The sequence below is a fragment of the Drosophila mauritiana genome, chromosome 2L (assembly GCF_004382145.1).
Source record: "Drosophila mauritiana strain mau12 chromosome 2L, ASM438214v1, whole genome shotgun sequence".
NCBI lineage: Eukaryota > Metazoa > Arthropoda > Insecta > Diptera > Drosophilidae > Drosophila > Drosophila mauritiana.
The window spans coordinates 20,207,505-20,224,328 of record NC_046667.1 but is presented as its reverse complement, the minus strand read 5'-3'; the positions used below and the strand labels follow the sequence as shown (position 1 = coordinate 20,224,328).

Sequence of the window (16,824 nt, the reverse complement as noted above, 5' to 3'; positions counted from 1 at the left end):
AAATCCAATAACGTATTAATTCAATATTCTTAAATGCGCAGGAAATGTGCAACCATTGGACAAAATATATTATTTGTCAGGAACGACAAGACCGAATTACTTACCAATTATATTAAAACGCGTTTGCCTCCCTAAAAATCAATCGTTAAATTTGAATGTTGGAGCTTATCGAACATTTTCTCACGCACAGAAGCTATAAAATTAATCGTTAATTTGAATGTTAGGGCAACAACACAAACGAACTCGTGCAACTAAATAATCGAATATTTCGACTTAAGAGTCGTAGGTAAAAAAACTTACAAATGAACAAAGTTTGATTACTATATTAAAAAACTGTGGATAAAAATAGTAATATCTAGAAAGTATCACACGTGTACGTGTGCATAGTGGTTGGATTCGCTTCGAGAACAGGGGAATTGATTTATTTAAATATATAAGTTTATTAGGTACACCTAATTTCGAATTGCAAGTATTAATAATAACAGCTAAACGTTTACGCGGTAATATTTAGCCTCGCAAATGGGTGGTTTTTTTGCCAGCCAGTTGGCAGCACTCTCAGCTGGCCTAGGTGGCAACGCTGCTACAGTGCTGACGTTCGGCAAAAAAGAGGAAACGTAGTAAAAACACTCGAAAAACTCCGTATATTCCGATAAATATCCAGATAGTACGGCTTGTGCGTGGCCAGCCGATCCGGAGAGTGTGGCAGAGAATCGCTGACACGGCCACGTTGTGATTACAACCCGTACAATTAAAGGAAGAAGGTCTGCTACTCCTGCCGTTCGTTGGTCACCCAAATTCGAGATGATCCTGCTATCCGGACTTCTGCCTCTCCTGGGCGTCGTCCTCTTGCACCTGGCGACCCCAACACAGGCCTTCTATCTGCCCGGACTAGCACCGGTAAATTTCTGCAAGAAAACCGACGTCTCATCCACATGCAAGGTAGGTGTATACGTATGTGCAGATGTGCAGATGTACATATGTACGTAGATAGTGGGTGTGTTTGCCCCACGCCCGCCACAATTAGCAAAGGCAGTGGAACTAGTTAAGTACATTGGTGCTATATTCCTCTAATGGTGGTCAGAGGCGGAAGCACTGATAAGCGCAGTTTCTAGTTATATGTCGGGTCCATATGTGGCTCTCTATCTCCACGTCTGCTGACGTTGCCTACGCCAGCTCTCTTTCATAGCGAAAGCAAAATGGGAGTTCTAATGTTGGTTCAGCTGGCTCGCGAATGCAGATTTCGGGGGCTCCCTACCTTAAGAATCTTGCCAGTCAGTGGCGGCCAACCAATAACCGAACCAGGGAAAACGGTTAACTTGAGAATGAGATATGTCATGTCATGTCGTACATCCTTGCATTATGTTTGGGATGTTTTCTTTTTAATAATAATAGTATAACACAATAACAATATAATTGTAGAACAATGTATAGATATTAGTTTGATATCCCAAATAGGTGGGGTTAGCCCTTTTAAAAGATGACCTAACTATTGGATGATAAAGCGTGAGCTATTGTTTTTCTTTGCTTTATCTTATCTTTAAACAAATCAAAATAACATTTTAATAAGCCCGTAGTTCAAGGAAGTAGCCCAAATCCTAATCGGTTTATACGCCCTTAAATTAGACGTTGCCCAATGATAAGAATTAATTAAGGTGTTTCACATTCAATTGTTTCTAACAATCTAAGAGAGCTTTTTGATAAGATAAATTTCTAAGAATCCAAATATAAAAGCATATTACCGGGTCAAATTATCGAATACATTTTCAAACTTTTGGAAACCAATCTTTAATAATCAACGATAAGAATAAAATACACTAGCATTATCAACAGTTGTCAATCTCATTGATTGATCTAATTCCTGATTATCTGATTATCTTCCTCAGTCGGAAATCTTGTTGTACGTCAACCGCCTGAACACTGAGGAATCCGTAATACCCTATGAGTACCATCACTTCGACTTTTGTTTGGGCGAGGAGCAGAACTCTCCGGTGGAGAATCTGGGACAGGTGGTGTTCGGAGAGCGAATACGCCCAGGACCCTATAAAATTCAGTTCTTGGAAAACCAGCAATGTGCGACCGTAAGATTGAACAGTTTTAACGCATTACCAACATAATAATTTAATGATTCTTCGTATTTAGACCTGTGTGAAGACCTACAAAGGAGATGATCCGGCTAGCAACCGTCGTATGATGGTTCTTAAGAAAGGAATCAGCTTGAACTACCAACACCATTGGATTGTGGACAACATGCCGGTTACATGGTGCTATCCGCTGGAGAACGGCAAGCAATATTGCGGAATCGGATTCCCCATGGGTTGTCTAGTTCGCAGTGATGGCGAGGGTTGTCCCATCAACTCTATATATAACCAGCCCATGCATTATTATCCATTCAATCATGTGGATCTCGAGATTACTTATCACAGTGGACAGTCGGAGGACTGGGGAATTCAGTTCGGCAACAGTGGACGCATAATCTCTGTAAAAGTGACTCCCAAATCTATAAAGCACACCGACAAAGAAAACCCCAATTGCTTGAGCACAGAGCCACTGGCAATCAGTGAGAACTCCTTAAAGGCTGGAGAACAGCTGGAGATTGTCTACACGTACAGCGTGAAATTTGTGAAGAACGATTCTATCAAATGGTCGTCACGTTGGGACTACATTTTGGAATCCATGCCGCACACGAATATCCAATGGTTCTCCATTCTCAACTCCCTGGTTATTGTCCTTTTCCTGAGTGGCATGGTGGCAATGATAATGCTGCGAACGCTGCACAAAGATATAGCCCGCTATAATCAGATGGATAGCGGGGAGGATGCCCAGGAGGAGTTTGGCTGGAAACTGGTACATGGTGATGTGTTCAGGCCGCCGCGGAAGGGCATGCTGTTGTCGGTCTTCTTGGGTTCGGGTGTGCAGGTGCTTGTGATGGCCATGATCACCTTAGCATTTGCCTGCCTGGGATTCTTGTCCCCAGCCAATCGGGGAGCCCTGATGACCTGTTCCATGGTCTTGTTTGTTTCGTTGGGTACACCGGCTGGTTACGTGTCTGCGCGTATCTACAAGAGTTTCGGTGGGCTGAAATGGAAGAGTAATGTCATCCTTACCTCGATCGTTTGCCCTGGGTAAGTTCTTTGAACTTAAAGCGATATTAATTTTTAATCGTTTTTCTTTTTTAGTGTGGTCTTCTCATTGTTCTTCGTCATGAATCTGGTGCTGTGGGGGGAAAATAGCTCCGGAGCTGTGCCATTTAGCACGCTAATTGCTCTACTTGCCTTGTGGTTTGGCGTCTCTGTGCCACTAACCTTTGTTGGAGCTTACTTTGGATTCCGCAAGCGCGTAAGAATATATTTAGCTAGTTTTTATCCGGATTCCTTACATTTGTCTGTATGATTTCAGGCACTGGAGCACCCTGTGCGTACCAACCAGATTCCCCGACAGATTCCGGACCAATCGATCTACACACAGCCTATTCCTGGAATCGTTATGGGCGGCGTTCTACCCTTTGGCTGCATCTTCATTCAGCTGTTCTTTATCCTGAGCTCGCTGTGGTCCAGCCAGATTTACTACATGTTCGGCTTTCTGTTCCTGGTCTTTGTCATATTGGTCATCACATGCTCGGAGACCACCATTCTGCTGTGCTACTTCCACTTGTGTGCGGAGGACTATCACTGGTGGTGGCGCTCCTTCCTGACGTCCGGCTTTACAGCAGTCTATCTGTTCATCTACTGCTGCCACTACTTCGTCACAAAGCTTTCGATCAAGGATAGTGCCTCGACGTTCCTGTATTTCGGCTACACGGCCATTATGGTATTCCTGTTCTTTTTGCTGACCGGCACCATCGGGTTCTTTGCGTGCTTTTGGTTCATACGCAAGATCTACAGTGTGGTCAAGGTGGATTAAACCGCATAATTCAGGAGGGAGCTCGTGCGAATGTATTTTTGTATGTGTAGCCACAAATTTACACTTAAGCCTAATGTGTGTGTGATTTCTGCGCTGTGCGCCCGGCACAGACAGTTTTCTGTTTACTATAATTACGATTGATATGTGTATAATAACATATGTTTGTATCAGGCAAAGAACAGTGGAGTAACGAAGCGCGCAATAATTTTTAAGCAGTAAACAGCAACCGAGTTCGAGTTAAAACGACTTGAAGCATCTTTTGTATAGCTCTTCGTTCTGTTAATCTTTAGGCGTAAAATTTAGCAGTGTCCATTTCCCAGCTCTAGCAACGATTCCAAGAAAAGAAGAAATTATTAAGAAAAAAACTGAAATCCCCTTAAAAGTATTGAGCTGCAAAACGAAGTACTTTAAACCCCGTTCTCTACTTGTAATATCAAAGCCTAACAATTGTAATTAGTGGCTCGTCTTAGCCGTAATTCGAGCAGGATTGAATTCACGTGTAATATTTTAAATACATTAGTTTAAACTATTTAAATCTAACTTGCGACTAAAGAATAAACAAAACTATAAATTACGAATCGAGCCCGCTGCGACAAACTTTTTACTATCAACAGAACCAGCTCATTCTTTCAACCCTAGACAACTGACAGTTGTCAGTGGGTTGCTTCTATGGCTTCCGTGAGCTGGGCCAACCAGGCAGTGTGAGTAAACATTTCCAGCTCAGAGCTTGTCCAGCGGCGCATCCATGTCAGATATTGAGGACAACGATGGGGACGAATATGATGAACTTTCGGAGCTGCGACAACGCCACAAGCCCGAATCCCAGCCCTCGGTGGATGTGCGTATCTGTGAGTCACGGTCCTTCATCTTCTCTAGACTGTTTTCTTTCCAGGAGGCCTTCGATCTGGACGACCTTCTGCCCACCATTGGCGAATTCGGAAAATACCAGAAGCTCTTGGTTTTCGGAATTTGCCTGCCCGCCTGCATACCGTGCGGTTTTTGTGCCTTTAACCAGTTGTTTATGGCTGATACTCCGGATGACTATTGGTGTCGCATCCCGGAGCTACTCGACATGCCCCTGGAGCAGAGAAAATCGCTGTCCATACCCAAGGAACTGGTGAGTAATTGCAGCCATACGAGTGCCGAGGCTAAGGCAATCAAGTCAGCCCATTGATTGTGCGTTGCTTAAGGTGAAGGGTCGATACGAGGGTGGTTCGATGAGTAATCGAAGGGGCTAACAATGAAATGGGGGGAGAGGTAAACTTAAACATAGTGCTGAAGCTAACCTTCTATTCTATGTATATTTTAAAATAACTGATGAAATAATTCTTTCAAGGATAACGACGAACTGGTCTACAGCAAATGTTATACCTACGGAGTCAACTGGACGCAGCTCCTTGAATCGGGGGAAGAGGATGACCTGACGACCATGGAGCCGAATGCCAGTTGGCCACTGATCAAGTGCCCCCAGGGATGGGAGTACAACACAAGCGACGTCTGGTCCTCTATTGTGATTGATGTGCGCAGACCAGACCATCAAGCCTTCATTTGAAACTACAACGTCATTCATGTAGGAGTCGCTCGAATCATTTCCCAAGCATCAGTACTTCCTTTGCTAGGAGCGAGGGATTGGCTTACTCAAAACCTTAAATCCTTCACTTTCAGTTCGACCTAGTGTGCGATCGGGATATTTATCCTACCATTGGATTGGCTGCTCTTAACACTGGCGGTCCCGTGGGAGTCTATCTTTTCGGATTACTCAATGATCGTGGTGGACGAAGGCTCTCATATTTCGTCTGTTTGGCCACTTTGCTGGCTGGCAGCCTAATGACTTCGCTGAGCAAGGATTTCTGGACTTGGGCCGGCAGTCGAGTCATCGTAGGACTGACCATTCCAGCTGTCTACCAGATACCATTTATAATATGTGGGTATTTGATTGTTTGGTTCTACGATATGCCAATAACTTCTCTGCGCCTGCAGCTTTGGAACTGGTGGGTGAGAACTATCGATCCTTCGTGACTGTGATGACGTGCACCTTTTACACTTCGGGCATCATGCTCCTGTCCGGCGTCACTTATCTGGAGCGGGATTGGGTGCGCCTCTCCTACATCACCTCCCTGCCGTTTTACGCCTATTTCCTGTACATGTTCGTCATGCCGGAATCACCGCGATGGCTTTTGATGCGCGGTCGCCTGGAGGAGGCCCTCAAGATTCTGGAGCGCATGGCGAAGGTGAATGGCAGGGAGTTTCCCGAGGCTGTGCATCTCAAGCTAGAGGCTCAGATACGACGGGATAAGCTCAAGAAGCAAAAGAAAAAGATGGCCAATGTGGGGCTGGCAGATCTCTGTCGCACCCCCAACATGCGTTTGAAGACCATCCTGATCACGCTGAGTTGGTTTGCCAATGAGACGGTTTATCTGGGACTCAGTTACTACGGACCAGCGCTGGGCACCAATCAGTATGTCAGCTTCTTTCTGTCGGCTGTTGTGGAGCTGCCGAGTTATTTGTGCTGCTGGTACTTCATGGACACCTGGGGCAGAAGATGGCCATTGAGCTTATCAATGATATTGGGGTAGGTGTTTGACCCATCATCATCGGTTTTTTGTGTATAATTCGAAATTCATCATTTTTCAGTGGCGTGGCCTGTGTGATCACTGTAATGTTGCCCGATGATGCCGTGGATGAGACCCTTGTGCTGTATCTAGTATCCAAGGCCTTGCTATCCGCCTCCTTCCTGATCATATATCCCTTCGCCGGCGAACTTTATCCCACTCAGGTTCGAGGTATCGGCATTGGTGCTTCCAGTTATATCGGAGGATTGGGTCTCATTGGCATACCTTTCATTACCTACTTGGGAAAGGACAATCTTAAGCTGCCCTTGGTCATCATGGGCTTCCTTTCGATGCTGGGCGGCATGACGGGATTGCGGCTGCCGGAAACACTGCATCATCGCTTGCCGCAGACCATCGAGGAGGGCGAGGAGTTCGGGAAGAACTGGCAGCTCAAAGATTGCTGTAGATGCGCTCAAAAGCCGTAAGTTCAAGATGCATATGGTGACCAAAGCAGGTATAACACTAATATATATTGTGTTTACTTTATGCAGGGAGATTTTATCTCAACCTGCGTCGTACGAGAACCTGGATGTCCTGGCTGGCTCCTCCACCAATGCTTCTGAGGTGGAACTGGAGCTGCGGGACAGTCGACGGGTTCGGGAGCCGGCTCCTCGGATTGACGAGCGTACGCCCCTGGACACAACGGCCAGTGGAAGTGGGCGACCTGTTCACCGGCCCTCGATGAAGCGATTGGTGCGCCAAATGAGCGTCATGGACACCCAGAGGACGCATGATGGCACCATGCAGTTGACTCATTGGATCTAAGATTTGTAGCGGAAAATCTAATTTAACGCCGCTAAACCTATGTTTAAAATGATTGCATATGAACTATTTCCTAATCTATTGTTTAACGCTAAGGGATATCTATCAATTATAAAACTATCAATTAAGACAGAGACTTCTGTAACAAAACATACAAATATAATTAATCATAAAAAATTACCATTTTTGCAGCACAATGTTAGCAATTGCCATTGTATAAAAATTGAATGTTTCAACAAGTTACTTAACATACAACAGCACTATTTAATAACTTACTACTTAATTTATAATTTAAATAATAGACCTCTAAGTAAACGCTTTTGATTCCGTGTTATAGAAGTACCCATTAGAACTATGTGCAAATTTATAATTTTAATTTAACTGCTTTATATTAAATCTAAAACAATTTCCCCGTTTAAATACCAGTTTTGTTTTCCTTTTCATTAATAATTATAGGGCATTGCCATTATGCCTAAGTTGTTTACTTTTGTGAATTACAAAAGCTTTGTGAACAAAAACCGAAACTTAATTCTTCAAACATATCCGGTAAAAATAAATAAATAAGTAAGTACGTATAGCGTATGGTGTGTGGCACTTGTGCGACTTCTCAATCACCGGTAATTGATTTATGCATTTATTCAGGCAATTATGCAATTAATTGTTGTCAAACAAAAAGAAAACTTGCTCATGCGATGAATAATAGAGGAATGCGCGAAATTGCCACCACCTGTCGACCGTAAACTGCTGGCGGTCACTGTCAACCGTAGGAAGTGCCTGGTCCCATGGGAATTCGTAATGCTGGATCGGATCACAAATATGATGACTCCAAGGAGATCTTGGGTAATGCACAGATTTTCCTACTGGCATCAGTACTCACTTCCAAGTCCTGAGATTCGTTAAGATCCTAGTCGTTTTCCCTATGGATCTCTGGTGTATTCAGATCTGGATCTTTAATTCCGGTAACCATCTACATGACAAATACTTACCCGGTTACACAAGGTCGAGCTTGATTTTTCCTGGTTTCCTATCATAACATCTGGGCAGTGTCAAAAATGAATTAATCAAAATTTACGTACAAGCAAATAATCCAAAAAATGCCTAAAGTAAAAACGCAATCGAGATCAGTGAAGTCACCATCTCCAGTTCGCTCCAATCGCCCGGGCGGCGTCCAAAAAAGTGAGCCTTCGCCATCGCCATCGCCGTCATGCAAGACCAGTCTGCTGGATCTGCCCGAGGACATCATCCGGCTGGTTCTCGAGTTTCTGCCCAAGATTACCGATAAGGCTCTGCTGGCCTGTGTGGCGCCCAAGTTCCGAGAGGCCTTCGAGGGCTGGGCGAGAGTGCAACGAAATGCCTTGGACATAGTCAGCCTGGAGACGGTGCCTCTGCCGCAATTGATCAGGTTCTTCAAGGTGGCGGGACCCTTCATCAGAGTCCTTCAAGTGGACTGTGCGTCCTACCAAAAGGAGTCCCTGCTGGTGGAGTTCGTCAAGGAATACTGCCCCAATCTGGAGGAGATCAGTTACTCGAACGCCACCGATGAGTTCCACTACCGATCGATTATGTCCAAAATGACGCACTTGAAACGGGTCACTATTGAGTGTTTGGACGCAGAGGATGTGCTCAACTTTGATCTGCAGCCCAACCAGGAGCTGGAGTTTTTTGAACTGGTCAATGGTTGCTATACAGGTAGGTGTACACTACACTCTATTCACGCGTTTGGGGCACATCTTCAAACTTTATTTTCGCATCAGGCCAAAATCTCTGCGGGTTTCCCAATCTCAAAACTTTGGTCCTTCGAGACTGTCTGCTATGGAACTCGATGGAGTTCGGAATTCCGCTTAAGTCGTTGCACACTTTGGATCTCGACGACTGTTGTTTCGAGGTTATGAATGTGAGCTTGTACCAGAAAATCGCCGAGAGCTGCACGAACTTGGTGGAACTGATCTTCTCCGGGTGCGATACCAACTTCGAGGTAATCGCCAACCTGCCCAATCTGGAGCGCTGTACACTGAAAACCTGGATGACCTCCAACGAGCTGAATATTGGGTTCCTCACGGTTCTGGCAGAGAAACGAGGAAACAAGCTCACCCATCTGCACCTTTCCGGTCAGTTCCATATCACCAATGAGCACGCCAGGTGCCTGGGACAGTTGAGTAGCCTCAGGGATCTGCGGTTCAGCAACAACGATATCCTGGACGACGATCACTTCAAGTTCTTCAACGATCTCAGCCAGCTGGAGCTATTTGGACTGACCGCGTGCGGTCGGGTGATGGACGTGGGTATGATGAGGATGGTGCGGAAGTGTCCGCAGTTGAAAGTGGTTGATTTGACCGATTGCGAGCAGATCACCGAGGAGTTTGTGATCCAGGCCATTGGATTCTGCTTGAAGGGATCGGGTCGTGATGTGGTGCTCAATGTAAAGGGAACCAATATCAGGCGGCCTATATTGACGGTGGGAAAACCCGGGCGGGAGTTTCGAAAACATATACTGACCCTTTCATGTTTTACAGCATCCGGATTACGTGGATTCCTTGAATCGTCTAAGGGTTAATTTTATTTAAAACGACACCAATCGAATGGAAAATGGTAAGAGAATAAATGTCTATGAATTGTTGCAATAATTTGAGCAAATTGTGTTTCTTATTGAACATCAATTATCAAGACACTGCCCAAAAATGATTAGATTTGATTTCTATTAATAAAAACCAGTCGAAGAGGAGTGCAAGTATTATGTTTGCTGAGATTTCTGGATTGGGGAACAGCCGTGGCTGGGAATTCTTCCGTGAGTGGAGCATTCGATGGCCTTGGAGCGCGAATGGCTAAGACAATGGGATCCTCACCGGATCGATGAGTCATGGCCCCATGGCTGCCATAAGGAAGTGGACGATCGGAATTTATGATCATGCTCACAATGCTCCATTAGCACGCCGATGATTGCGGACAAGCGTGTGTGTGTCGCTGCACTTTGGGCCTTTGGCGAGTAACAATTGGAAGCTGGCCCGTCCGACGAGCGACTGGCTAACAAGCCAAGCGAATGGAAACCGAAATGAAACAATACGATATTCGATACAGTTCTGAATCCGCGATTCAATTCGATCCAAGCGATCGATCGCCGGCAATAAATTTCGCATTCAATTGCTGTTCAATTGGAACTGAACTTTGTTGCTTTGTTGGCCGATGATGTCTGTGTTAGCAGCAGGAAGCTAGTGACCGCGGCCAGTTGATTACACTTGGAAAAATATAGTACTGTTTGTAATTATATGCAGAATTTAGGAACTAATGAATGCTGCAGGATTCTTATCAATTAAATCCTTTTAGCCTGTCATTCTCCACAGGTTTTTTGAGTGATTGGGCATGACAAAATTGTTATCTAGAATTATTTGCAGTACAGATCGTAGAGCGAACTCACCTGTGGCCACTCCACTGGTTAGGTTAGTCATCGATACGTTTTGATTGTTTTTTGCGTGTGCTATTTGTTTCACACTGACCTCGAGTGGCTCCTTAAATGGCTGTCGGCGGCTGCAATCGCCGCGACTCTCCGATCGACGGGGCTAGAAGGGGTTAGCAGGGGGTTCTGGTGGCCAGGGGCACCCCGGCGAGTGCCTTGACATGTTCAGGTGTCTGCCATACTCGGCTATCTGACTAATTAGTGTACTTTAACTGGACCAGCAGAGCGGGCAGCTTGCTGACATTTGGCCGCAAGTTGCGGTGGCATCTTCTGCTCATCCGGAGGAGCAGGGTTTGCATGAGTGGGGAAAATTAAGCAGGGATATTTGGCTTACCCTGCCCCTTTGCACTCGTATCTTGCAGATACATACTACTACTATTTACTCGAAGCGTGTCCAATCACGCCTGTGAATTATTTAAAAATCTCGCTGGGCTGTCGTATTTCATAAGAGAGACAAGCCTTAAAATTGTTACCCTGATGCCATAGAAATTCGTGTTGTCGTTGTCGTTGCTCGCCGTTTGTTGTTGTTGTTGTTTGGTGGGGGGGATTGCGATTATGGGAAATGGCTTTTGCTATCGCTTAGCACACCTCTCGATGGATGAACTTTTGGTATCGCCCAACGCCTGGGAAGAACCCAATCGAAAAGGGGCGGAATCTGGGGGTTTTCGCTTCAGTGGAGTGAGTGGAAGTAAAAGGCACTCGGTACTCGGCACTCGTCACTCTGCGGACGGTTGAGCTCTGGGAAAGTGCAGCGATTATAATTTATAACGAGTTTTTATCATTAAGTACCAACACTGGCAATATGCCTGACATAATATCTTGAGAAGTTATCCCATTTGCGTGTCAACTTTCTAATCAATTTATTGCATATATTGAGTAACATTGGTTCACTTGGCTGGACTAACTTTAAGATGTTAGTTCCACTTACTATTACAATTTAAAAATTTGCTTTTTCAAGCCAATCTTAATAGGTTAACAAATCTCTCCTAATTTCTAATGCTTTTTGTGAAACACTTATTCCGCTCGATTGGAAATAAACTTTTATGAGACACCCACAGTCATGCGGCGAACGACCCACTTTGTTGTGGACTCGCAAATTATTTTGCGGCACGCCACATGCTGCAACACCATGGTGCACCAGCAACAAGAAATCAAGAGCTGCCAACATTAATTTAATATTGAAATTACAATATTCCGTTTCTTTTCTGTGTTTGGGGCAGATCCGAATTCATCTGATTCCCCGGAGATGTTTTCATGCACGATTCGCTCGCTAGTCGATGATGCAAAAGTTAATTTAGTAATGCACACTCCTTGTTCTTTGATGATGAACTTTTTGGCTGCATGGCTGATTGGCACATTAGCAACAAATTGTTAGTACATCTTATTTAAGCCGCTTAATTAATTCCGCGCATTCTGACTGCCCGAAAAATGCGAGGGAAGTGAAATCAAATGGGATTTGATTGGCATTAGGCAAGCATGTGGATGCTCTATGCTCTATAGTTCCTAACTAAATGTGCTTTCAAATTGCATATTTTATTATATAACATTTATTTGCTTATACAATTATAAATTATAGTTAGTACTAATATTTAGTTTCTTTTGCTCAGCACATGTATTTATAAATCACATAGGATAGGGTATTACCCGCATTCGGAGGTTCTTGGAGGTTCGAGACACAACTGAGGGGGAAACAATCAGCCGGGCCCGACTGCGAGCATCTTTTGGCCAACATCTCTGGCCAATTGGCGGCGGAAGACGTGCCTGGGCTTGTCAAGGTGCCCCGACTTTGTGCGGCTCCCTGGAACTCCATTCGCCGGATCTCCAAGCTGTAGAGGGTCGAGTGTAGAAGCTACCTTCAATTTGACAAAAGCCGCTGGCAGACAACGCGATTGCATGTTGCCTTTCAGCTGCTGACCAAGTTCTCCGTCCTGTTCTGGTCTGTTCTGTTCTGCACTATCAATTGATACAAATCTATGCATTTTGGCACAGAAGACACATACAACATGCCCCACTGCGGCCAGGCGATTGCCTCACTGAATGTCAATAAATAATACACTGCAGCCAAGCGACTATCCAAGCATATAAACTCGCATATATCCATATATAAATACATATATATTTATATATATATTTATATATATCTATATAGCTTGAGACAGGTCGAGGTCACCTTTGAGCGCCGCAGGTGAGAAAATAGACAACCGCCGCCGAGAGAGACCAAAGATGCCACTTCTGAGCCTCCGAACATGCAACTGGTTGCCACTGCCACAGAGTTGTACACTGAAAAAAATCAAGGGACGTTGTATGCTGATAGGATTCTCAGACTCACAATTGCTGACTGAATGTTAAAGGTCGATCCTATGTACACATGTTGTCTTACTATATTTCAAATATATTACTTAACGAATTGTGTTTATGGTACTTTTACTGCACTTTTTCGCTCAGTGTTTTTCTAGTTTGTGGTGGGCAATTAGAGAAGTCTGCACTTGCAATTGACTATGCACTGGGATTATTTCGTTTTTTATTGAAGAGCCAGTTACCGAAGTGGTTTCTTCGTGAATATTAAAATGTTTATGTTTAAATAATTAAAAAATCAAACAGTGTGCATACATACACATACAACATAACTATAAACTCAACTATTTATTATTTTGCGTTGTAATTGTGGCCAGAAGACCTGTGATTTTGGGACCCACAACTCGCGAATTAATTCAATATATATAGTTTTTTTTTCAATGCCGCGGCATCTTCTTCCATCTTGGGAACTTGCAACTGGAGCTGCCTGTGGTTCTGTCTAGAACATCGTGTGCTCTTTATCACTGACATATTGCAGCGGCCATTTAATTTATGGCGATATTCACATGCAGTGCATCTCGGAACATCTCGGAGCATCTTGGCTCCGCTGGTGGACAGCAAAAAGTGTGACGGTATCCAATGGCCGCCGGCCGCTGATGGGGCATTGGAGTTATTCAATCCACAATCCGTTCGCGGGGCAACCTTTAGAGCCCCATCCATCTGCATAAATCAATTGTTGACGGCGCGACTTACAAATGAGCCAAGGCGGATGTCTGCTGCTCCATTGCGGGAGCGGGCTACTTCCCTAATGCCATCGCATGAGGACCGAATCAATGTCAGGTGATTCTAGATTCTAGTTGAGAGGGTCTTGAGATGTCTCATTAATCAGTTTAAGTTGTCGGTTGTTATATAATCTGCCTAGTAGGTGATAAAATGAATGCTAACTATTTCATAATCGTTATTTTATAGCACTACTTTTGCGATTTCTAGCCAACTCCCCTGGGCAACTCCCCCTAAAACCCACTCAGTCCTACTTAATTTATTCGATATATTTTAAAATATTCCATTGTTATTTTCAGCCTTTTCCCACTCAACTTTCCATGCAACGTATGTCACGCTGCATTTTTATGGTCACTGCAAAAACTATTTTTACGGAACAAAACCAGTGGAAGGACCAAGGGCGTGGAAGGAAGCGGGGGCTGCAGCACGTGTCGTTATCCTCTGACTATTTCCGGGCACTTTCGCTGCAGCGGAGCGGAAAGGCAGGCAGCACGACGGTGACGTCATGGGCGGGTGGTGCTGCACACTCGGAAATAGACCACCCCGCCAAGGACAAGTGACGTCAGACGAGAGCGAGACGACTGGTGTCGCAGCAAGGACGTCATCGGGCAAGCGAGATGGCCACAAAGCAGGGGAACACTGAGCCGCCGGCCGGTGTTTTTCCTCTGCCGCTCTGCCTACTCACCTGGCTATTTTCACCTGGGCGCGATAAGCAGAGTTCCCCCCTCCGCTTACCTCCCGCAAATATCCACTCATTCATTCATGCCCGAAGTCTGCTGTCTCGCTCTGCTCCGCTGCGCATGTCCTCCGACGGCAAAGTGATGACGTCTTTGTTTCGCCAATCGATTTCTCTGCTCGCGCTTTCCCCTGTGACGTCATTAGATGCGTGGCATCAGCCAGCCGTCGTGTGCTCGCTCGACTATAAATAATGCACGCCAATTAGCGCTGGAAATTGATAATCGACAAAGCCAATTGATGGGCCACCGACTGAACCTGAAACTGAAACTGAAGCCGCAACCGAAGGATAATGGGATACCGACCTAATGGGATCCTTCGCATGCGGTGGAAAGGATGGGTGGTAGAGTTCTGATTTAACTGTTTAACTGGGTGGATTCAAAATCGATTGCGCACTTAAAGCCATCTAATAAGGTTTTAAAACTATGTTGTCATATCACAGTAAGACCAAAGACATTAGAATAATAATAATAATTCTAGACAGAATTTAATAATATTCTAGACTAGATAGGAATAATATTTTAATGTCTTTGTAAGACAATCGTTTCCTGTAACCGATTTACCTCGTAATGGAGTTAAGTACCGCTTTCAACGAACTTATAGATACAAACTGTTTTCAATGAAATGTACAAACCCCATCGAATTACCAAATCACGGCCATCATCCATAATTTATACTAAATAGGTAAGTAATTACAGGCCGGAACAATCAGAAATATTTGGAATGCCGGTTGCCATCCTCCTTATCAACGACTCCTACTATTGATTTTACACGCATTTCCCACTCGACCACGAGTTCATATACCCATGTGAGAGGAATACAGGACAGCGTTAAGGGGCATATCTATAATTTGGGCTTGTCCGCTGAGGTCAAAGACACACACAGACCAGCGGTTCCTCACCCACACCCACCACCCACCTAATGGAGCCGAATGTTCTGTGTGTGACCGAGGTGCCTCCGACGTCATATACTCACTTTATATATCCGGAGGGCCAGCCCCTGCGTCAGTTAATTCAATTTCATTGATAACACGGCCGGGTGGAGATACCGGCGGAACATATTTAATGGGACACACGGCCTGACAGAAGCACTGGAAGTGATGGAAATATGTGTACATGGAGAGAAATGATTTATCCTGGAAATATATGGTTATTTTGTAAGCACTTCACAGCAACATGAACTCGTTTTGCTTAAAAACTTTCAATTGTATTACTAGTATTCTAATTATAACTATTTATAAAATAATGTTTCAAAAATGTGCATATTCATTACGATTTTGACTTTCATTCAAAGCAACTCTAACGTTTTTTTCCCAGTGTGGAAACAGATAAGCAAAGGACAAACACGCCGCTGAAAGTGTTGCCTACTTAGGGGCGTGCGTGACGAAAATTGTATATGCAGCAGTGGCAACTTGTAGACGTGACGCGGTCAAGACGCAACGGAAGCAGACCATAAAATCAATGCCGCACTTCCGCTCATCCGCTGGATGGCTCCCTCCTTGCATTGCCGGATGGCGTGCCGATTGCTGCGTAGGGAATTCAACTCCTCGCCAGCGGGACAGCTGTGCTCAAGGGGGGGATGTGGGGTTGGTTGGGTTTGAGTGCGAGCTTTCAAGGTCGCGGCTGTCAGGAATAATGGGATAAGTTGTGCGGTCGGACTGGGAAATGGCACTCAGCTAGCTGGGGCAAGTTTGATATTAAAGAAGGAGCAGAACAGAGATTTTAAGGAAAAAGATTCGACTCTCTTGATTTAAACAGAAAAGTAAGCTACAGACTTTGTATTTGTGATTCAAATCTTGCTTAGTTTGCTTACTGAAATTCCACTAAAGTCAAAATATCTCACATTTCCGCGGACCCAATAATGCTTTGCTTTATTAAGTCATATTTCAGCATGAATTTGATCATATTTATCCAGGTGCCCGCCACAATAATTTGCCAGTGAGTCCGTAAATCATCTCCCTAACCATCGATATACCCCACTTAAAACCGCAAATGGGCATTGCCTCATTGCATTGGCCGTTTGGGAGCTAGAGATTTACCCATGCCAACTGGGCGTATACTTGATGATGTTATGACATGTTCGCCTTTAAAGCCCCCACAAAAATGTTATTTAGGTAGAAAATAGCGCAAAATTGCCAGGGCACTTGGAATACACCTATATATTTATGTGAAGTTACAAATATTAATAGTTAAACGAAGACTGAAAAAAATAATGACAATAATTCGCCACAAAATGCACCTGCAGGCTAAGCACTCAGCGGAGTTTTTGGTTTCGTTTTCCATTTGGTAT

General features: G+C 44.5%; 3 protein-coding genes across 3 annotated transcripts; all 3 read left to right on the top strand.

Annotated features, from left to right (window-relative positions):
• Positions 1-556: 556 nt before the first annotated feature.
• LOC117143092 (transmembrane 9 superfamily member 2) lies at positions 557-4,474 on the top strand. Its single transcript, XM_033307573.1, has 5 exons — positions 557-939; positions 1,884-2,078; positions 2,140-3,122; positions 3,177-3,336; positions 3,397-4,474. Exons 1-5 carry the CDS (start codon positions 802-804, stop codon positions 3,898-3,900), a joined length of 1,980 nt encoding a protein of 659 aa, XP_033163464.1. The 5' UTR covers positions 557-801; the 3' UTR covers positions 3,901-4,474.
• Positions 4,475-4,554: 80 nt separating this feature from the next.
• Positions 4,555-7,701, top strand: LOC117143079 (carcinine transporter). The gene is made up of 7 exons (XM_033307552.1): positions 4,555-4,738; positions 4,793-5,017; positions 5,237-5,419; positions 5,566-5,824; positions 5,881-6,472; positions 6,535-6,933; positions 7,004-7,701. The coding sequence occupies exons 1-7, from the start codon at positions 4,646-4,648 to the stop codon at positions 7,275-7,277; spliced, it is 2,025 nt and encodes a 674-aa protein (XP_033163443.1). The 5' UTR covers positions 4,555-4,645; the 3' UTR covers positions 7,278-7,701.
• Positions 7,702-8,292: 591 nt separating this feature from the next.
• LOC117143151 lies at positions 8,293-10,529 on the top strand. The gene is made up of 4 exons (XM_033307654.1): positions 8,293-8,963; positions 9,029-9,729; positions 9,788-9,863; positions 9,940-10,529. The coding sequence occupies exons 1-3, from the start codon at positions 8,369-8,371 to the stop codon at positions 9,836-9,838; spliced, it is 1,347 nt and encodes a 448-aa protein (XP_033163545.1). The 5' UTR covers positions 8,293-8,368; the 3' UTR covers positions 9,839-9,863; positions 9,940-10,529.
• The last annotated feature ends 6,295 nt before the right edge of the window (positions 10,530-16,824 follow it).